This window comes from Chelonoidis abingdonii, chromosome 3, assembly GCF_003597395.2.
Source record: "Chelonoidis abingdonii isolate Lonesome George chromosome 3, CheloAbing_2.0, whole genome shotgun sequence".
Classification (NCBI taxonomy): domain Eukaryota; kingdom Metazoa; phylum Chordata; order Testudines; family Testudinidae; genus Chelonoidis; species Chelonoidis abingdonii.
In genome coordinates this window covers 213533314-213555532 of record NC_133771.1, presented here as the reverse complement: position 1 = coordinate 213555532, position 22219 = coordinate 213533314, and the positions used below count along the sequence as shown (strand labels likewise).

General features: G+C 46.1%; 1 protein-coding gene across 1 annotated transcript in view; it reads right to left on the bottom strand.

Annotated features, from left to right (window-relative positions):
• XRN2 (5'-3' exoribonuclease 2) overlaps positions 1 to 4203 on the bottom strand; it is an 87183-nt gene extending 82980 nt beyond the window's left edge. The window contains exon 1 of the mRNA XM_032790838.2: positions 4032 to 4203. Within this exon, the coding sequence (XP_032646729.1) occupies positions 4032 to 4106 (75 nt within the window). The 5' untranslated portion in view covers positions 4107 to 4203. The remainder of the gene's footprint in view (positions 1 to 4031) is intronic.
• Between the last annotated feature and the right edge of the window lie 18016 nt (positions 4204 to 22219).

Sequence of the window (22219 nt, the reverse complement as noted above, 5' to 3'; positions counted from 1 at the left end):
TTTTTGTTTGTTTGTTTTTTTTTAAGAGCAGGTTAGACAAAACACCTGTCAGGGATGGTCTAGATAATAATCACTCCTGACAAGAGTGCAAAGGACTGCACTAGATGACCTCTTGAGGTCCCTTCTAGTCCCCATGATTCTATGCAATCTCATAATAGCAATTACTTTAAAATAACACCCAATTAGCGTGGTCCCAAACATTAGTCACTCTCACAATTATACTTTAAACTCTTCAAAGAGCTGTCCAGGATGTGAAGATAGTAGTTACAAAAGATGGGAAAGTGATCACAATCTTAGGAAGATAAAGATTTTATGTATTTTTATTTTACCCTTACACAGATGTCTGATCAAATGAAAATAGCTTTTCAATGATTTACATACAAACAAAGGCTGCTCTTATCAGTAAGCTAAAAACCATAATTGGGAAATATAAAATTAAGGATTAAATTTAAGGATGAAAAAGATAGCAAAATCAGGTACTTTCACATTAGGAAATACCAGAGTGAACACTCTCCATGCAACCTTAATTTAACTCCCTTGTGTGTATGCATTATGATACAGCCTTTCATTAGATGCAGAAGTGACTACCCGTGAAAAGTCTGGGGGGTAAGCGACTTACCCAGCACCACACAGGAACTCTGGCATAGAGGCAGGGATAGAAGCCCCAGTCTCTAGGGCAGCATTCAACTGCCCTAACCACAAAGCCATCCCCCTTATTCCTGCAACCCCCTGCCTCATTCATCACAAATCTTCAACGTCCGCAATAAAAAAAAAAAAAAGGCAGGAACCCTATAGAAAACAGACTTTTTTACTTCACTGGTCCAGTCCCATAGCACATCCACCCTACCCCACTCAACGACCTTGGTGTCCTGTTTGATTTAAAAGAGAGGTCATGTCAGACTACCATAACACATATACACACGAGGGGCAAATAAAAGTTGCACGGGGAACATTCACTTTGGCATTTCCTAATTTGAGTGCTTGCAGCCTTTTACTCCTTTTTAATCCTTAAATTCCTAATATTTTATGGTTTAGTTTATTTCTGAGAGAAACCTTAACATTAAGTCAAGGTTTTTGCTTGTGAATTGCCTTAGTTTAATAAAATTCTTTCTTCTGTAAGTGCTATTTAACTAGTAAAGTACTTAAAAATGTCATCTTCAACGTGCATTTCATTGTCATTGTTATCTTGTGCAGCTCATCTGAAGAGAGAAGTGATACAATTTTGAAAACTACCAACCTTCAATCTGTGTTTTTGCCCTTTTTCCATTATCATATATGGAGAGTACACAAAGTGTTTGGTTCCTATTCCAACCCAAGAAAAAAAGGAAGGGGAAAGAGTTGCTTGATTTTTCACAGTGAAGCAAGAAAAGCTGCAGTTTCTAGACCTTCATCTAGAACAGGGATGGGCAAACCTTTTGGCCCGAGGGCCACATCTGGGTATGGAAATTGTATGGCAGACCATAAACGCTCACAAAATTGGGGGTTGGGGTGCAGGAGGGAGTGAGGGCTTCAGCTGGGGGTGCAGGCTCTGGGGTGAGGCTGGGGGTGCAGAAGGGTGCTTCTGGCTGGGACCATGGGGTTTGGAGGTCAGGAGGAGGATCAGGGATGGGGCAGGGGCACAGGAGGTGGTCGGGGTGCAGGCTCCAGGCGGCGCTTACCTCAAGCAGTTTCTGGAAGCAGCAGCATGCCCTCTTTCTGGCTCCTGTGCGGCAGCATGGCCAGGTGGGTCTGTGCGCTGCTCCGTCCACAGGCACTGCCCCTGCAGCTCCCATTGGCTGTGATTGCTGGCCAATGGGAGCGGCAGGGGCAGTGTGCGGAGCCCCCTGGCTCCCCCTACACGTAGTGGGGGCATGCTGCTGCTTCCGAGAGCTGCATGGAGCCCCAGCATGCATGGAGCAAGCCCCTGACTCCACTCCCCAGCCAGAGCTCAAGAGACAGATTAAAATATCTGAAGCTTCATATGCGGTCCCTGGGCAGTAGTTTGCCTACCCCAATCTAGAAGTTATTACTTAAACTCAACTCAAGCAACTGTTAATCTACTCCCACCCCACCGTTGACAGAAAAAAACCAAAACTGTTTGACAATATTCATTATTAAGCTACTGAATCATCCATTCAAACATCGGAAGAATAGAATGGATAGGTAAGAGATCATGAAACACCTGAAAATCTTCCAAGAGGTCAGAGCACAGTTATACCTCTCAATACCAAAAAAATTTTGAAGAAATTGAAGGAAAGTCAGAGAAAACATAAGCACAATTAAGTGGTTTGAGGACTATATAGGAGAAAAGATTAAGTGAACAAAATGCGTCCAATCATTCTTCCTCCAAAATTTCCCATTACACCATTTCCACCCCAAAGTATGATGTCTACAATAGTTACTTTTATATCATAGCCTACACAAGTTTACTTGTAATTGGTTATGACGAAACACTGACATTTTTGTATCAATCAGTATTGTAAAACTACATCTAAGTTTGTTGCTTTAAAACCTAAAACTCTGCAGCTGGGAAGCACTCTCAGTCACTTGTTTTGTACATGCTAAAAAACCTCGTCATCTCTCCACATCTCTGCAGCTTGCTAACAATTATAAATCTTACAGAATATTTTCTACTGGTTACTTACTGTACAGGCCTAACAGCCCAGAAGAAATCAGCACTGTAAACAGAACCCCATCTCCACAGCATCAGGCCATTCAACTTTCAACAGTACTTTTTCCTTTACATTTTTCACATTTTGCCAAAGTTTAATAGCAGCAACAGTGACCTCTAGGTCAGACATTTCACGCCAATTAATGACCAGACGTGCTAAAGACCATCAGATTCACTTTTGGCAATTCATCCAGTCAGTCATTAAGCAATAATGATTTTCTGGTAGCTGAAGTTGAATTGTCATTAACGATAGTGCCAACAGAAGATGGCATAAATAGAACTAAAAGCTCTCATAACAAATATAAGACGTACTAGCTTCTGTGCCACGCAAAATGAAAAGAGGGGAAAAGTAGAAAAGACAGCAAGCAAGGACTTACAATCCCAGGGGGGCATGGGAGAGGGAAACACAAAAAACATTACTTGATACTAACTGTAGCTTAGGAGCAAAAAAGTTCAGTTCTCTTGAGTTTTTGCAGAAAATACAGTAAGAAATGTTACATAAAAGGTCCAGTTTTCAGAACATTTGGAATCCGCAGCAGTCACGTAATAAGAAAACTTCAAGCTTCCATTCAAAGAACAGGCTGATATTGGAATGGCACCACTATTCAGCTTCTTCCCTATCATTTATTACCTGCACAGTGCCACAGGATTAGTCAGTACTAAATAAGACATGCCAGTATTTGCTAGATATAAATCAATCCACCAAAATGTATCAAAAGACTACTGACCATGCACCTTAACACAGCAAGAAAGGCCACAAATCTGCTGCATACTAATGAGCTTTTCAGTTCTTTGGGTTTGTTCACAAGAAGAGAGGTGGTGTCTTTGTTGCATACTTGTACAGTGCCTAACATAATGGGGGGCACTGTCCTCATGACTGAGTGGGGGCACGTCCACCACACACACACACACACAGTGCAATACAGTCAGGGGATCGCCAGATCTCCACGCTGAGAGATGTTGCGGCTGTATCCCCACACTCAGCCTGGGTTGGGCTGAGGAGACTCACCCAGAGAACTGAAGATCAGGCCAGAGCTCCCGGCCCAGAGTGAGAGCGGGCTCCCAGCTCGACCAAGGGGTTGGGAAGGCTACAGGGTCAGCCCCGGGTGCAGGTACCGGAGTCCAAGTGGAAAGAACGGAAGCTGGGACTGGGGGGCGGGGGGTCTGTGGTTCATGGGGGCCGGGCCCCCGAATGCCGGGGGGGCGGGTTCCTGGGACCGAGCCCCGGAAGGAGGGAGCAGTGGAGCTGGGGCCGAGCCCGGGGCCCGGAGGGGAGATGGTGGCTGCTGGGAGCCGATCCCCAGGACGGGCGGGAGAGTTGCTGGGGGGATGGAGGCCGAGCCCCGGGAAGGGGGGAGCCCCGGGACGGTGCCGGCCTCACCTTCTCCTCCACGCTGTTGACGATGATGGAGGGGTACTTGCGGCTGAGCCAGCGGAAGAAGGCCGGGACTCCCATGGCCCCGCGTGGGGATACAGCGGCGGCCGCGGAGTTGGAATTGGAACCCAAGCAGCGGCGGCGGCAACCGGACTTCCGGGGCAAGGGGCACCGCGAGGCATGATGGGGGGAAAGTGCTGGGAGGCAGAGGAGGAGGTGGTGGCAGTGAACGGGTTAAGTCACGTGACTCCAGCGGCCCCGGGCTGTCAGATTCAGGCATGCGCAGTGCGGGCTCTCTGCTCCCTCCGCCCCTCGAGGAGCTAGGGGCGGGGTCAGCCCTGTTCCCCGCTGAGGGTGGAGCTTCACTATTGGTAGCAGAGTGCGGACGGGTGCAGGGCCTCGGCCGCCTCAGTCCCGGGCACCCTCAGTAACCCCTACCGCGCCGCTTCCGCCTGCCTGCGCACGGCTCCCGCGGGCACACGCGGGCTTGAGGCTACGTGGACCGTTGGCTGCTCGCCCGCGCGGGGCCAACCTCTGTCCGCCCCCTAAAGCGTGTCCGCAACGGCCTGAGAGAATGGGCCTCTGTGCTGCTACTGCGCATGCTCTCACGGACTGAGCATGCTCAGTGGCATCTGCTGTAGCCGCTGCCCTCAGGTGGGCTTGAGACAGCTGCAGAATCCGGGCGGGGGGAGGCCCCCGCGTTACGGCCCTGCCAGGCAGAGCCACAGCGAGGGGCAGGAGGGAGAGGCATGACCTCTGCTGCCCCAGCCCTCAGGGACAAGGGCGCAAGTCATGGCAGGGCAGCAAAAAAGAAGCCCCCATCCGGTGACCCCTTGTGGCTGTTGCAGTTTGTGACATGGCGCCTTTGCGCTGGCAGGATTCACACCAGGGCTGCTTGACTCATAGGCTTTATGGTTAGAAGGGACCATTATGATCATCTAGTCTGACCTCCTGCACATCGCAGGCCACAGAATCTCACCCACCCACTCCTGTAACAAGCCCCTAACCTATGTCTGAGTTACTGATGCCCTCTACACGCACCTGTGGCATGAATCTCACAAGCGCGCGCGCGTACGTCTGCGAAAAGTGCCACCCCTGGTACTTAACAGCCCAAATAAACGCAAAAGCACCACCCCCCCCTTTCTTACTCTAGAGCAGACGGAGAAAACAAACATTCCCACCCCTCTTGGACTTATGCCAATCTAAGGCCCACCTTGGCAACCAACCAAGGTGGTTTTCCCAGGCCTGCCTTCCTTCAGGAGGGTGCTGCTAGACAGCACTTTCCTTCAACTCGTGATCCCAGCCACCCACCAACTAACCTGGGCTTTTTGCTTTTAGCTCCTCTCTTGAAGCCTGACACCTGCTCCTGAGTGTCATGGGGCTGGGCTGATTGGGCCCCCAGCAGACCATTAACCAGGGCCGCCCAGAGGATTCAGGGGGCCCGGGGCAAAGCAATTTCGGAGGGCCCTTCCATAAAAAAAAGTTGCAATACTATAGAATATTATATTCTCGTGGTGGCCCCTGTGGGGCCCGGGGCAAATTGCCCCACTTGCGCCCCCCTCTTCCTTCCCCCGGGGCAGCCCTGCCATTAACACTTTTCTGACTCACATGGGGTTTTGTACATCTCATCGCAGACCCCAGGTAGAATAGATTGTTTAGCAGAAGTAGTCGGCACGTAGTCTTAGGCTGTGTCTACACCACATAGCTTTTAGTGACACAGCTGTGTTGCTACAGCCAGGCCACTAAAAGATGTGCAGTGTAGCCGCTGTTTGTCAGCTCTCCTGCTGACAAAAAACTTCCACCCCCAAGAAGTGGCGTTAGCTTTGTTGGCAGGAAAGCGCTCCTGCCAACAAATCACTGTTCACGCCGGCGCTTGTTGTGGGCAAAACTTTTGTCTTCTGGGGGTGCTCTTTTTAAACACCTCTGAAAGACAAAAGTTTTGTCCTTTACCTATCAGTGTAGACATAGTCTAAGGTACCATTCAAGGTAGAGTGCCCCATTAGCATTCCTGCAGTGATAGGACAAAATGGGTGGGGGGGGGGGTTAGTGAGTCACTGTTCCATCTTGCTTTTAGCTGAGATGCTCAGAATACCTTTCCCAGACATGAGCAAGAGCTCTGTGTGGCTCAAAAGCTTGTCTCTCTGAACAACAGAAGTTGGTCTGATAAAAGATACTACCACACCCACCTTGTCTGTCTATCCATAATCAATTAACCAACTTTGGGGAGGAATTGTTTCAGTGGTTATGGTGAATTTTAATTTTTGTATAATTGCCCAGAACCTGGGATCTATGATAGGGATTATGATTTCTTATTAGTAATAATTATAAGTATTGGCATCATTTTATATATTTAACTAAAGAAAAAAATTGTATAAAATCAATCAGAAGGATTTTTAGAACAAGCTTGTTTAGAGGATGTGAGTTTATAAAGAAGAAAGAAGATTTCTTGAAAATTGCAAAGAACATTATTTTTTAAGGTCAGGATTGTTGCTCACTCTGCATACTGGTGCAGGAGAGTACGGGAGCATAAGGTACTGCTTTTTTCCCCCATGCAGGACACCTTCATTGCAGATAGCAGCACATGAACAACCTCTACATACTGCAGCGGAAGGCAAAAAAACCCCCAAAGTCACTGCCAAGCTGACTTGGAGGGAAGTTCCTTCCTGGAACCCAACAGGAACCACAGGTATTACTTAGCCTCTGAAGCACCCACAATACTTTCACTCTCTTCTACTCCGTACACCACCACCCCAAGCAAAAACAAAACAAAAAACCTTACCCCAAGCAGAATTTTTACCCTGAAAAAGAAGTTCCAGAGACTCCATGAAGTCCATTAGGACTCCATTGCTATTGATTTATGTGGAAGACGATCAGACACTGTGCTGAATGGCAGACGTATAAAACCAATAGACAACAAAGGAGGAACTAAGAACCCAATTTTCACTCCTGTGCATCTATGCACTACCCCTTCCTCAGTGCACGTTGGTAATTGGCTATGTTGCCTTAAGTATCATTTCCAACTAACTATATTCAACTAACTACAAACTTTGTAAAAAAATTTCTCCACTGGCTCTGGCTATATGACACTTTTCATCCAGAAAACAGTTGAATAAAGAAAATTAAGCAAAGTTTTGCTACCAAGACTTATTACGATTTCCCCCCCTGTTCCACAGAAAGGATATGGCTGCACAGTAATGAAACAGGTTTGAAACGTAGGAAGGGAGGAGTTTTTTCCCCTTCAGAAGGGATTTACAGAAATGTTGCCTCTGGTGGTGATTCACAAAGCGAGCAGCAGCAGCCGCAGTCTTTAAGAAAAGTCATAATGATTATAGAGCCTTGAAAGTCCATAACTGAGCTGATGCAATTTCAATAGAAGCACAAACTGGAAAACTGGAAGGCACGATTTGTGACAAATACAAGGAGCAGCAATAAAAAAAAACCCTTGTCATGTCATTTGTACATTGCATAAGCAAATAAAAATAAATTAGCCATTTGAGGATGTTGAAACTGAATTAAATCTTCAGATATTAAATGGGATTAACGTGATCAAGATTGTGTACTCTACCATGTCTTGGTGACAATATGCCAACTTCATTAGGGCAATGACATTGGTGAGGATGTAAGAAAGAGTTTTGGGGAAACGTTAATAAAAATAATCTCAGTATTGAGTCATCTAGACTGATTGGAGGGAGAGGGGGAAGGAAAGAACCTTAGGTATTTACAGTAAAACAAATTAATCCAATATATACTTCTCATTATTCATAGCTCCATTTCCTTATGATATTAAACCATGTATGATCATATCTCTGTTTAAAAATCTGTGACTTGAATAGGTTTCTCAGTAACCTCATCTGTTGTATGAGGTAAAGATAGGCCTTTATCTGTTCCTTCAGAAATGTCCCCTGACTGAAGCATGTTATCATAGCACTACTATGCCTAGAAATTAGTATACTTATCACATAGAGAGGTGACTTAATACAAACAGTTTCTGAGCATCCATAGTTTTTCTGATAATAAAAATGACAAATGGCTAGTAAACAAAACTAATCATCTCCTTTCCTTATACTTACTGCTTAAATTATGGTTGAAATTCTTGTTCTTCACTAGCTCCAAACATTTTTAATTCCTCAATAAACATTCCACTGAAAAAGTTGACCTACTTTTTGTTGCAAAAATGTAGCCCTTGCTACATATCCTAAAACAAACTCTGCCATGTGCAGAAATCTATGATGTGAAATCCCTCTTTAAAGAAATGTCCACCAGTGCTTGCCAAACAGAAATATACCTAAAGGAATAAGAGACCCTGCATTGTGATCCAAACAAGCAGTCAGCTGAATAAAAAACCTAGTGCTGTTGTGCCAGAAATGTGCTTTTGCACCAGTGAAAATATAGAAGCAGGTGCCTGGGGTGGCCAACGGAAAGGGGCGACACATCCAGGTCTTCGGCGGCAATTCGGCGGCGAGTCACTCAGTCCCTAGGAGTGAAGGACCCGCTGCTGAATTGCTGCAGAAGAATGAAACGGCGCGATTGAGCTACCACCGAAGTGCCACCGATCAGCCTTTTTTTTTTTCCCGCTTCACCGCTTGGGGTGGCAAAAAAGCTGGAGCCGGCCCTGCATGTGATCGTGTCACCTGAACTGGAATCCATCTTTAACCTGGTGTTTTTCCATTGAAAAGGAGGGGTGGGAACCCAGAGGGACAAAGGATTCCTGCCTTATGCAAAAGATATAGAAGTGGGTGGATCAGAACCCAGAACCCTCTGAGCTGGGACAAGGGCTGTACCAGGGGAAAAGGTTGTGCCTAACTAGGAAGGCGTCCAGTCTGTGATAGAAGTTTATTGAAACATCTGAGAGTAAGGTTTTTCTGTATTCAATTTTCTTACTGTATTAGACATAGATTGTGTGTTGTATTTTATTTTACTTGGTAATTCACTTTGTTCTGTCTGCTATTACTTGGAACCACTTACTTCCTACTTTCTGTATTTAATAAAATCACTCTTTACTTATTAATTAACCCAGAGTATGTATTAATACGTGGGGGGGGGGCAGCTGTGCATGTCTCTCTCAGTGTTATAAAGGGTGAACAAGCTATGAGTTTACCCTGTATAAGCTTTATACAAAGTAAAACAGATTTATTTGGGGTTTGGACCCCACTGGGAGCTGGGCACCTGAGTTTTAAAGACAGGAACACTTCTTAAGTTGCTTTCAGTTAAGTCTGCAGCTTTGGGGCATGTGGTTCAGATCCTAGGTCTGTGCTGGAGCAGACTGGTGTGTCTGACTCAACAAGACAGGGTGCTGGAGTCCAAGGCTGGCAGGGAAAGCAGGGGCAGAAGTAGTCTTGGCACATCATTGGCCAGTCCCAGGGGGTTTCTGTGCTCCAACCTGTCACACCCAGGACCTCTGTAACCCTGATGCACCCATGTGCCCTCTCCCAACTGGCATCAAGAGGTTCTTGGGTCACAGGTCTCCCTTGTCTTTGCCCCATGCCACAACTGTATCCCTTCTCGGGATGAGAGTGGCAGGGGCCATCAATACAAGAACCAGCTCCTAGGCTTGTTGTGAGGCCCATCACCAGTGGGCATGCTGGACCTCCTTTCTCTCACAGCCCTTGCTCCCTACCTTCAAGCAGGCTGGGGTGTGCTCTGCAGGAGAGAGGATCCAGTCACCCCACACTTCTGTGTGTGTGGAAGCCCTTTCTGAAACCATCCCAGCAGAGCCACTGTGCCCCATAGAAATACAGAGTCCTCTGCTAGGGTGGTGACAATGGGGTTAAAGTCCCCTTCTGGACGTCAGACTGTATATAGGCAACTCTTTCTTAAATGGATAAAAGTAACCTTTTGACCCAATTTTCCAAACACAGGTAGGCACTCTCCTACAAAAATGTTCATGGGCTAATTTTACCCATGCAAACCAGCACAAAAATCCAGTAATTGCACAGAAATTCTGATCCTGTAATGCAGGTTTTTGTAAGCATATATCCTTTTTTGCAGACTTGCTTATTGTGGAAGCCTTTCAAATTTGGTCTTAAACCATTAAAACCTAGGCAGCGATTAAATATCTGGATGAGATGTTTCTGTAGTGGCACAGTAATTTCTCCAAAAATAATTTAGCAATGTGTCATTGTGTATAAACTGCAGCAATCTATTATACTTTGGTGGATAGTACTTTCCCTTAGATGAGTGGCATGCAGCTTTAAATCTGTTACAGCTGTAAAGATTGCAATCCTACTGTCCATCAACATCATCTGTCATAATCTTTGGGCTGCCAGTATGACAGCTGTAGAAGTGCAGAATGAAGTTGACTGGCAGAATGTTTTACATCTAATGAGTTTGGGCACAATAATAGTATCATAAATAATGCTCTAGAGGAACTCGGCTCTCACTTGAATTCCAAAAGTGAGATATTGCCTTACCGGGATCTCACGGAGCCATCTGTCATCAAATATTAGTCTTTTGTCAGTGACTGGCCTGGACTGAAGGACTGGAAAACATCCAAGTGTGGTGGTGAATGCACTGCCTCATTCAGAGAGATTTAAAATGGAGTTACATCCTGGAATCAGTGATTTCAAGATGATTCCGAAAGTGCTAAAAACTACAAAACCCTGCTAAACCATATTGTGTCGGATCTCCACTGCAGAATGCTAATGGGACTGTAGCCAGATGAGTTCCCTGGAAATTATTTAGCAGCAAAATCTTTGGGTTGCATGATTTGCTGGCACCTTTTTGGTAGGTTTGCTATGGTGCATAAAAAGTAATAACTACGACTTAAGGACAGTGTAAGAACAATGTAGCGAGGAAGGATGACCAGTAGTTAGGGCACTAAAGTCTTGGGTTCAAATGTCTCCTCTGCTACAGGCTTCCAACATGACCTGAGGCAAGTCACTCAAGCCCAGATCCTCAACGGGCTTTCAATGGCAATTAGTCTCCTAAATATCTCTAAGGAACTTGGCCTTAGCCTCATTGTGTATCGGGGGAGGTTTACACTTAAAAAGCTGCTGCGATGCAGCTACTACTATGCTCTAGTTGGTATAGTTAATCCACCTCAGTGAGAGGAGGTCGCTATGGCAATGGGAGAAACCCTCCCATCAGCATAGCGCTATCTACACCGTGGGGGCTAGGTCAGCATAACTCTGTTGTTCAGGTGGGGGTGTGGATTTTTCATGCCCCTCCCCGAAGTGACATAGTTATACCAATATAAGTTTGTAGTGTAGGCTTGGCCTCAGTTCCCATCTGTAAAATGGGATAATATTACTTCCCTATTCACAAGGGGGGTGTGAGAAAAAAATACATTAAAGATTAAGATGTACTGAGATATTAGGGTAATGGCGACCATATAAATACCTTAGCTAGATAAATACGTTCGTCTCCTTAGTTTGGTTCACAAAGTATCCTTCTATATTTTACTGAGGGAAAAAATTGTCATTCAAAAGGCCTGTTAGTAGCAGCATATGTTTCATTTTGTTCCTCAGTTGGTCTAATTCAATATGGCTCTACTGAAGTCAATAGTGCTACACCAATTTACAGCAGCTAAGGGATCTGGCCCAGGTGGAAACCAATTAGACCACATAGTGAGGAAAAAGGAAGGGGGAGAGAGAGAGAGAGGATAGGATTAAGTTAATTTGTTCTTTTTAAAAGCAGAGGAAAAAATTCAGATAGGGCTCATTAGCAAGGGAATAGATAAGAAGTCAGGGTGGCATCGAAATATAATAGACTGTCTCTGCACTGGAACAAATCCAGAGGCAAATTCCCAAATAATTTCTAGGGAATATTAGAGCTAAATTCATCTGGCTGAAATCTCATTAGCATTCTGCACAGAAGAATGTATACAATGTTTGGGGATTTTAGTACTAGCAATGCTGGTTACTCCTTGGAAAAGGAGCCAGGCTTACTGAATGAACATTTGCCTGAGCACAGGGCTAAGCAAAATCTGGGGACCAGATCATCCTTGAATAGAACCTGTCCTGAGGTAAAATCTGCAGGAAGGGCTTTGGAGAAAGATGCGTATCCCTCTCAGCTGGTCGTATCTCCCTCCCCACCCACTTCCCTGCTGGCAGAGTCCTGCATGTTCTGCTTAAGTATTGAACGAAGGGCAAGTGTCAGTTCTGCTCTTTTAAATTTATTTGGATTTCTTCTCTCTCTTCTCATTATGTTTAGAGACAGGGGCTGACCTGAATCCTGATCCTGCCTCCTCATATGTCTATCATGGAGGAAAGCGTTTTGCTGAGGATCATGGGTGGGAAGTCTGGAGATTTGCATTTGAGTGGGATGTGGTGACCCTCATCTCTGTGAGAGACACAGTAGATTTGAAGCAGACTCTGTGCTTGTGGATTGCACCTTGGAGGGCATCACAGAGATGGGCACCTGGTCCTATGTCTACAAGTGAGTGTCTGTACTAGGTTTGTTCCCTTAATCCCATCTATTGCGTTCTGTGAAAGTTAAGGGCAGACTGAGTGAATGGCCCATGGTCGGCTCAGTCTTGAAAACCCATATTCACATGCTCATGAGTAATCTCACTGACATTTAAAATTACACTCCTGCCTAAGTGCAGGATCAAAGCCTTCAGTAAGATCTCCAAAAGTGCCTGAGGTTCCTAAGTCCCATTTTCAAAAGTGACTTAAGCAGTTAGGGGCCTAAGTCTACTGACTGTCAGTGAGATTTAGACTCCTAAGTGCCTACATTACTTTTGAAAATGGGACTTAAGGCCAGATTTTCAAAGGTATTTAGCTACCTAAAGATGCAAACATATTGCATATATTTTATGTATTGTATATTACATACAAATATATTGTATATATACACTACATCTATAACAACACATTTATGTATATTATCATAGATTATTAGGGTTGGAAGGGACCTCAAGAGATCATCTAGTCCAACCCCCTAATGGCCCCCTCAAGGATTGAACTCACAACCCTGGGTTTAGCAGGCCAATGCTCAAACCACTGAGCTCTCCCTGTACCTACAGATGTAAATATCTCTATCTATCTATCTTAGGTGGGGGGGAAACCTGGGAAATTCAAACCCTTTGTCAGAGGAATATTAATGCTTCCAAGTGAAGCACTCAAAAGTGAAGCAATACCAAAGTTATGGGATGCCCATCAACCTTAAAATCATAGAATATCAGGGTTGGAAGGGACCTCAGGAGGTCATCTAGTCTAACCAGCTGCTCAAAGCAGGACCAATCCCTAGACAGATCTTTACCCCAGTTCCCTAAATGCCCCCCTCAAAGATTGAGCTCATAGTGCTGGGTTTAGCAGACCAATGCTCAAACCACTGAGTTATTCCCCCTTCCTACCCTTTCTGTGTTCACTGACTCTATTCTGTTTTCTCGGCAGGACTCATTCCAGGTCATCTCATGATACCCTCACTCACCTCCAGTACCACTTGACTCCTTGAATTGTCTCTATTGGGACTGTCTGAGTCAGATACTATTCAACATGAGAATGAGTAACAGTCTGTGGCAACCCTCTGACAATGCGCAGATTTGAAGGTGTGCTGTGAATGAGACAGAAGTCTTGCAAATCTGCACTTATCCTTGGGTCAAATTCTCTTTGCAGTTAGCAAAGCGTAAATATAGAGCAGTTCTGCTGAAATCAGTGGAGCTGCTTTAAATTTACACCTGTGTAACCAAGAGCACAATATATTCTGTTACACTGATGTAAATTCAGAGTAAGTCCATTGACTTCAATGGAACTATTCCAGCATGCAAGTTGGATGGGGTGCAGTGAATAGTATGCAAATAGGAAGTGAACAGCTCTCACATTCATTGCGCTCATCCAGCATGGCTACTGAATGAAGCAAGGGTCCTGAAAAAATTGCAGTTAAAGACTTTGGACCAGATTTTCAGCTTGTGGAAATCAGAATAGCTCCATTGACTTTAGTGAGCTCTGATGCTTTACACCAGCTGATAATCTGGCCCTGTGTTTGAACGTGTATGCACAAGGGGACAGAGTTGAATTGCACAGGAAACCTTATCGTTGGCATTTCCTGGCGTTGGAGTGCTGGACCTTGCACTTTTCATGTTCTTTTATCATCGATTTTTGGGACTGTGTCTATATATTGGTTAAACACTGGCCTTTTGCTGGTGTATCCGAAGTGCAGATCTGCAAACTTAGCCCATAGCCAGAGCCATATGGTAAGCTTCACATTTGTGAGCAAGCCTAAACCATTATTAATTTCTGCTGCACTTAAGAGTGCTCAGAATGATGCTGAAATTTCCAGCTGAGGCACTTTTGTGTCTGCCCAAAGGCAGCAGCTAGCCCTTCAAATTGGGTTTATTCTTTTGCAGGCATGTGTTTAGCAGCTTTGGAAGTGGTTTCTGCCAAAACAGGGCTCTGCAATTACAGCCGCATTATCCACAGGTATAGCCATGACCACAGTATTGTGCACTGGTTTCTATTTGGAATAAGCAAACCAGATTGAACAAACTCAGAACAGACTCAAATCTGTGTCAAAACTCAACATAGAACCTAAACCTTGTGGGCACTGAAAGGGGCATCCACTTGTATTTGATCTCCATAGCTCTGCCCTTTCTGCCTTTGTCTGAGACCGAGGGCAGAAAGACTGAAATACCATCAGCTGTTCTTATTCTTTTACCCAGTTGAACTCACATTCTGCAAACTCTTCATGATTAAAACTAAAAAAAGCTATAAACAGGATAGACTTTTCAAACATAGTTATTAGATTAGTGTGTTCTCGGGTGGTTCTCAGGGCCTGAATTGACCCAGGATAACTCAGAGGAGGGGCAGCCATGGGGAGAATGGTTGGTTGAATGCTAGCCAGGTCGCTGTGATACTTGACTGGTGTGTGTGTGTGAAGTGCTTGGAGAGCCTCAGCTGAAAGCCCTCACCGAGGTGCCGTGTATGACGAATGACTTGTACCTGGTGATCTGACTGTGTGTCGGAATTTTCCCTTTCCAGTCTCCTTTCTGATTGTTCTTCCCCTAGATGTAACCCAGGCAAAAACAAGGGTGTTGCTTTTACTGGTAATACGATAACAGCTGGGTGACGTGCTATGGAGAATCAGGGCATGAGGGCAGGTCTACACTTCAGCGCAGCTGCTCTGATGCAGCTGTGCCGCTGTAGCACTGAAGTGAAGACACTCCTCAGCTGAGATGTTCTGCCACGAGAGGTGGGCAGGTCAGTATAACTGCTCAGCGGCCCGCAGTGTAATTTAGACAGCTCTGTCCCTAGTACAAAGCACTGACTGTGTTCTCTGCGGTGCAAGATGCTCTGGCCACAGCATGCATGCCCCCTACACCAGGGTTTGTGAGCAGAGATGACCCACACCTGCTGATGGGGGGCAGGGGGCAGAGTGAAAGCAGTGGCTTCAGTAGGATGACCATATTTCCCCAAAGGGTAAACGGGACACTGCCTGGCACTAGCCCAAGGATCATCAGTTCGCAAGAGCAAATGGGACAAACATCCAGTTTTGCCAAAAAAGCCAGGACAGGGAATGGGCTGATAGATAGCACTCAGCTCAGAAACTATTAATAAAGTGTTGTCCGTTCCTTGCCCTGAGAAGCAGCGAGAGTGAGAATTACAGGACCTCTGGCAGTAGACTTCTTGCTGGTGGAAGATGGTAGCAAGTTTTGATACAAACAGGATCATCCTTAATATCCAGACGGGACAGAGCAGGGGTTTCCTGTTGTATAATGGCCACTCACTGCGTTAGGATCTTTCATCTCCAAAACTTCTGATCATTCAGAGACTTTTGCATAGTTCTCAAGGCAACTTCTGCAGGGACTAGACCAGGCTCAACCAATCTGGTGCCAGGAGGTGGAAACTACTCCTCCTTGTCCTTATCGATCCCCAGCCTAAGCCGCGGTGCCATGTGGGGAATTCACCAGGGAAGACAACTTTAAGTGTTGGAGGTTCCAAAGAACCACCAGTTGTGGAGGCGGTGAGAGGATTGAGTCCTGAGTACACTTCCTCCCCAACTAGCACTGCTCACTGCCTTGCTGGTTCACGCTCGGTGTGTTTAGCACATTCTTTATTTGTCTCCTTTCTCAGACAGCTCAGAACACTGTTATCAGTGGCCTGGTATAAAGAGGGTTCAGATAAGAACATAAGAACGGCCAGACTGGGTCAGAGCAAAAGTCCATCCAGCCCAGTATCCTGTCTTCTGACAGTGGCCAGTGCTAGGTGCCCCAGTGGGAATGAATAGAGCAGGGAATCATCACGTGATCCATCCCCTGTTTATAAACAAGGGAAGAATTTGTAATGAAACATTGCATCCTTGCCAGCTGTAGGCCTTCAAAAATCATGCATCAGGCCCTAAAAATATCATGAGATTAAAAAAAAAGTCATGATTTGTAAGCCAAATAATAAATGTCAGGTTCTTTCTTGCGTTCAGGTTTCTGAGCCTTTCAGCTGCACCCTGGGGACTAGACACTTTTTGTTTTTTTTTAAATGAAGGCGGAGATTCTTCTGATTTTATGATTGTTTGTATTACCGTAATCACGGACAAAGACCCCGTTCTGCTCGGTGCTGTGCAAACCGAGAAGACACAAGGACAGTCCCTGCCCCAAAGAGATGAAAAGCCAAGTCGCTGTGAATCTTGATTTCAGAAGCTGGAGCTTTAACAAAACACCACCAAATATTGTAAGACTTGTGATAAAATGCCAAGAGCTGGCAAATGGACATTGAGCTAACCTCACTGCACCGCTGCCAGTTCTGACTCACAGCCTAAGGATTTGGCTGAAGTAGGATTTAAAGATGTGATGTTAGCTCACGTTAACACATTGAAACACCCTGGGGCAGATCCTACACTGGTGTAAACCAACCTAGCTCCAGCAATGGAGCTCTGATTATTTACACTCGTTGAAGATTAATACATGCTAAACTGGTCAAATTAAACTCAACCCCTGGATGTGGGAGGGAAGGGGGTGACTCAACCTGTTTAGTGCATTTTAAAGGCACTACATGACACTTTTCAAACATGTTAGTTAGCACCTCTTAGCCAACATGTGCTAACATCACACTTTCAATCGTTCTCTATATAGAGTCTGAGTTTCTTTTGAAAAGTCAACCTGCTTTTTTAAGAAGAATATTATAAATATTTTTCACTCTTTGCCCAAGACCTTTTATGGCAGATTTTTGACCAAAGCTGTTTCGTACTATTCAAGTCAAAGCACTAGGAATTTTTTCTTTGATTGTTTCTAAGTGGGCTGACCCTAAACAACAAGTGGGCTACTGGAAGCTAGTAAATTAAAATATGCAGAACTGCTTTTCAGTAGACTTTAACCGGAGGGATGCTTCTGTTTCTGAACCTATCATATTTATGTACAGATTTTCTTTAATTTGTCCTTTGGTTTCTTTCTTAGGAAAATCTCAAGTTTAATTAACATAGTTTCAGATAAAATGAATTCAGGAAGAAAATTAAAAATGCATGAAGCTTCTGGAGTCATCCAATTACTGAGATGTCCACATAGCTATGGCAGCATGAATTTTACAAAGCAAGTGGAAACGGAAATTCAGGAGGTTGCCACAATGAAATGTCATTATATTTAGAAATTTGCTCTATTAGAAATATACATATGCATTTCTTCTTCTTGATGTGTCTCAGAATAAGCCAAAGATCAAACAGACAGGCTGTCCTGCAAAGTGTACGCATGCACGTTGAGAATGCTTTTAAACCACATTTTGCTCTTTACTCTTTTAATGCTAAAATATGTAAAATCATCTGAAAAAAAATGTTCTTTTTGCATTCAGGACTGCCACAAGAATTTGCAAAAGCAAGTTCTAGGTAATATAGTCCCAGAAACATGCTGTATGGATTGTAACCTTCCCCAATAAGAGAGGCTTGATTCAGTCACTAAACACTATTTCTAGGATACTGTTTTTTTGGCAAATACAGAACAAAAAATCAAGAAAGAAAACCAGACTGTTTGTCCAAAGGAAGGAGAAATGGTGATTGTATTCGTAACCACAAGGAACAGAAATTGTCTGGTTTGAAATTGGCTTTTAACCACACCCTGCCTGTCCTCTGCTTTGCTTAAGGTACAATCTCAGAGTCAGGATGTCTGGGGAGGTTCGACCAGATCTGGAAAAGTGATGATCACCTGCAGTTCCCAGACTTAAAGGGGGCTTGCAGGTGCTCAACACATCGCACATCCACTTGTCAAAAAGGATGTTGACAAATTAGAAAGAGCTTAGAAAAGAGCTCCAAGAATGATCCAAGGTCTGGAAAACCTGCCTCATAGTGAGCCACTAAAGCAGCATGATCTATTTAGAACAGGGGTGGGCAAACTTTTTGGCCTGAGGCCACATTGGGGAATAGAAATTGTATTGGTGGGCCAGGTATGCTCACAACATTGAGATTGGGGTGCAGGAGGAGGTGTGGGCTCTGGGGTGGGCTGGGGATGAGGAGTTTGGGGTGTAGGAGGGTGCTCTGGGCAGGGACCGAGGGGTTTGGAGGGTGGGAGGGGATCAGGGCTGGGGCATGGGTGCGGGAAGGGGTGCAGGTTTCGGCTGGGGGTGCGGGCTTTAGGGTGGGGCTAGGGATGAGAGGTTAGGAGTGCAGGAGGGTGCTGTTTGCTGAGATTGAGGGGTTTGGAGGGCAGAAGGGGGAGCAAGGCTGGGACATACTTGCAGGTTTCGGCTGGGGGTGCGGGCTCTGGGGTGGGGCTAGGGATGAGAGGTTAGGAGTGCAGGAGGCTGCTGTGTGCTGGGATCGAGGGGTTTGGAGGGTGGGAGGGGGATCAGGGCGGGGGCATGGGTGTGGGAAGGGGTGCAGGTTTCAGCTGGGGGTGCAGGCTTTAGGGTGGAGCTAGGGATAAGAGGTTAGGGATGCAGGAAGGTGCTGTTTGCTGGGATTGAGGGGTTTGGAGGGAGATCAGGGCTGGGGCATGGGTGTGGGAAGGGGTGCAGGTTTCAGCTGGGGGTACGGGCTCTGGAGTGGGGCTAGGGATGAGAGGTTAGGGGTGCAGGAGGGTGCTGTGTGCTGGGATCGAGGGGTTTGGAGGGCAGGAGGGGGATCAGGGCTGGGGCATGGGTGCGGGAAGGGGTGTAGGTTTCAGCTGGGGGTGCAGGCTCTGGGGTGGGGCTAGGGATGAGAGGTTGGGGTGCAGGAGGGTGCTGTGTGCTGGGACTGAGGGGTTTGGAGGGCGGGAGGAGGATCAGGGCTGGGGCAGGGGGCTGGGGCGTGGGGAGAGGCTCAGGGGTGCAGGCTCCAAGTGGTGTTTACCTTAAGTGGCTCCCAGAAGCAGCGGCATGTCCCTTCTCCGGCTCCTACGTGTGGAGCAGCCCCCAACCCTTCTAGCGCCAGAGCAGGGCTGTGCGGCTGCTTCTGGGAGCCACATGGTGCGGCTCCCGACCCGGCACCCCGGCTGGAGTGGGGCTGAGCCGAGCTGTGCGATGAGGATCCCAACCCAGTACCCCGGCTGGCAAGCCCCAGACCCTGCTCCCCAATGGGAGTTTGCCCACCCTGATTTAGAGTATCAAAGAGAAGGATCAAGTCGTCTACAAGTGCTGACCTGGCTAAGAGACATCTGATAGGAGATGACTGTTTAGCAGAAAAAGGGATAATGAGATCTCTCGGTTGAAAGCTGAAGCTAGACAAATTCAGACTAAAAATATAATGTGAATATTTAACAGCGAGGGTAATTAACCATTGGACCAACCTATCTAGGGATGGGTGGATTCGCAATTGAAGTTTTTAAATCAAGACTGAATATCTTTCTAAAAGCTATGCTATTGCGCAAACAGAAGTTATGTCTTGATGCAGAGTTTAGTGGGGGAGGTTTTTTGGCTGTTATGTAGGAGGTCAGACTAGTTCAGGGGTAGGCAACCTATGGCATGAGTGCCAAAGGCCGCACGCGAGCTGATTTTAAATGGCACTCACACTGCCCGGGTCCTGGCCATGGGTCCGGCAGGGCTCTGCATTTTAATTTAATTTTAAAGGAAGCTTCTTAAACATTTTAAAAACCTTATTTACTTTACATACAACAATAGTTTAGTTATAAATTATGGACTTATAGAAAGAGACCTTCTAAAAACATTAAAATCATAGAATCATAGAATATCAGGGTTGGAAGGGACCTCAGGAGGTATCTAGTCCAACCCCCTGCTCAAAGCAGGACCAATCCCAATTCCCCAACTAAATCATCCCAGCCAAGGCTTTGTCAAGCCTGACCTTAAAAACCTCTAAGGAAGGAGATTCCACCACCTCCCTAGGTAACCCACTCCTTCCAGTGCGCACCACCTCCTAGCAAAAGTTTTTCCTACTACTCTACCTAAACCTCCCCACTGAACTTGAGACCATTACTCTTTGTTCTGTCATCTGCCACCCTGAGAAACAGTCTGATCCACTCTCTGGAACCCCCGCTTTCAGGTATTGAAAGCATGGTATCAAATCCCCCCTCATCTTTCTTCTGCAGACTAAACAATCCAGTTCCCAGCTCTTCCATTATCAAAGTCAGTGCTTCCAGCCCCCTAATCATTTTTGTTGCCCTCCGCTGGACTTTTTCCAATTTTTCCATGTCCTTCTTGTAGTGTGGGGCCCAAAACTGGAAACAGTACTCCAGTACTCCATGCATCCGACGAAGTGGGTATTCACCCACTAAAGCTCATGCTCCAAAACGTCTGTTAGTCTATAAGTTGCCACAGGACTCTTTGCTGCTTAGTACTCCAGATGAATACAAAATGTATTACTGGCACGCAAAACCTTAAATTAGAGTGAATAAATGAAGACTCGGCACAGCACTTCTGAAAAGTTGCCGACCCCTGGACTAGTTGATAAGAATGATCCCTTCTGGCCTTAAAATTAATGAATCTATGAAAATTAAGGTGTGTCTTTCTACTGGAGGTGAATTTAAGTGTCATAACCTCTTGGAATCTCAATTTTCTCATCTGTAAAATGAAGCTAATAGTTCTTTGCGTGGGGCTTGTTTGTAAAGGGCTTTGAGATCCTGGGTCAAAACCTACTAAGTAAAAGCTAAGTATTATTAATTCTTCTTAAATAAAGAATTATATTGCCCCCAATCTTGCATTAAGCTGTATTAAGGTGTTATAGCCTTTAAATTTGGAGCTCTGTCTAAGGGTCCCGAGGGAGGAGCTTATGAACGGCCTGTGGTAATTCCTTCTGGCCTGAAGCTGCCTTAAAACGGGAACATGGTCTTTTATCCGTGTGGGTTAGTGTCCTTGTTCTGGGCAGTTAAAGCAAACCTACTGCCTCCCAGTCAAGGGAAATTAAGGTGGGCCCCACTCACAGAGCTACCGTGGGTCACAAGGGGAACTGCCCTCAACTTTACACCCAGCGGTGCTGGAACAATTTGCATAGTGGGGGGAAACCACCTCAAGCCAGGGGGTGCTGCTGCTGCACCCCAGCACCCATGTCACCACCAAGCAGGGCATCACCATCTACATTCTCTGTTTGCTAATATTTTTCCCTTAGCTCACAAATGAAAGGTTCACATGACCACCCGCTCTACCTCCTCCTGCCCCAGATTGCTCAGCAGCAGCTCCCAGGTGTTGCCTCTGCCCAATCCCCGACTCACTTCAGCAGGCATCTGAAAAGCAGGCAGCAGCGCTGGGGCTCCAGCAGCAGGGAAGGAGAAGCAGCAGCTGTAGGGGAGGAGAAACTCAGCAGGCAGCCAGCCACTCTGCTGCTTCCCTCCCACCCTGGGCTGCAGGGGACATAGAGATTTGGGAGTGGTGACTGCCCCTGCTTGTGCATGCCCTTGAGACTCAGGGGGCCTTGCAAACCACTACCAAGAATTCCATTTTTGCACCTGATAGAAACTAGCAAAGTAGTATCCACTCCCAACACAGCTCTCCACCCCTGGTATCCTAGGCAGGGTTCAGGCCTGAGCAGGTAAGGATAGTGTTGATAGTCTTGTGGTCAACCCATTAGGTTGGGACTTGGAACGTGCACATTCAATTTCCTGCTCTCCACCACAAACTACATGTGTGGGGAAAACATTCAAGGTTGTCTACATGGCACAGTCGTGTAGAGTAGTGCCGTGTGACATGGGACTACTTTAACATGCACCAGGAAGCTGAATGGGCACCAACAGCATCCACACTGGCCAGTTGGTGCACAAGTTGGTCCACCTCTCTGTGCTTCAATAGTACTGTGGTAATAGCCTCCTGTCCCAGATCTGGACTTTAGCGTCCAAGACCTGGGTGCTTACCTGAAACTCCCCCAAGCTCACTACCAGCTTGGATATTCTCGCTGCCACCAGGTCAGGAATT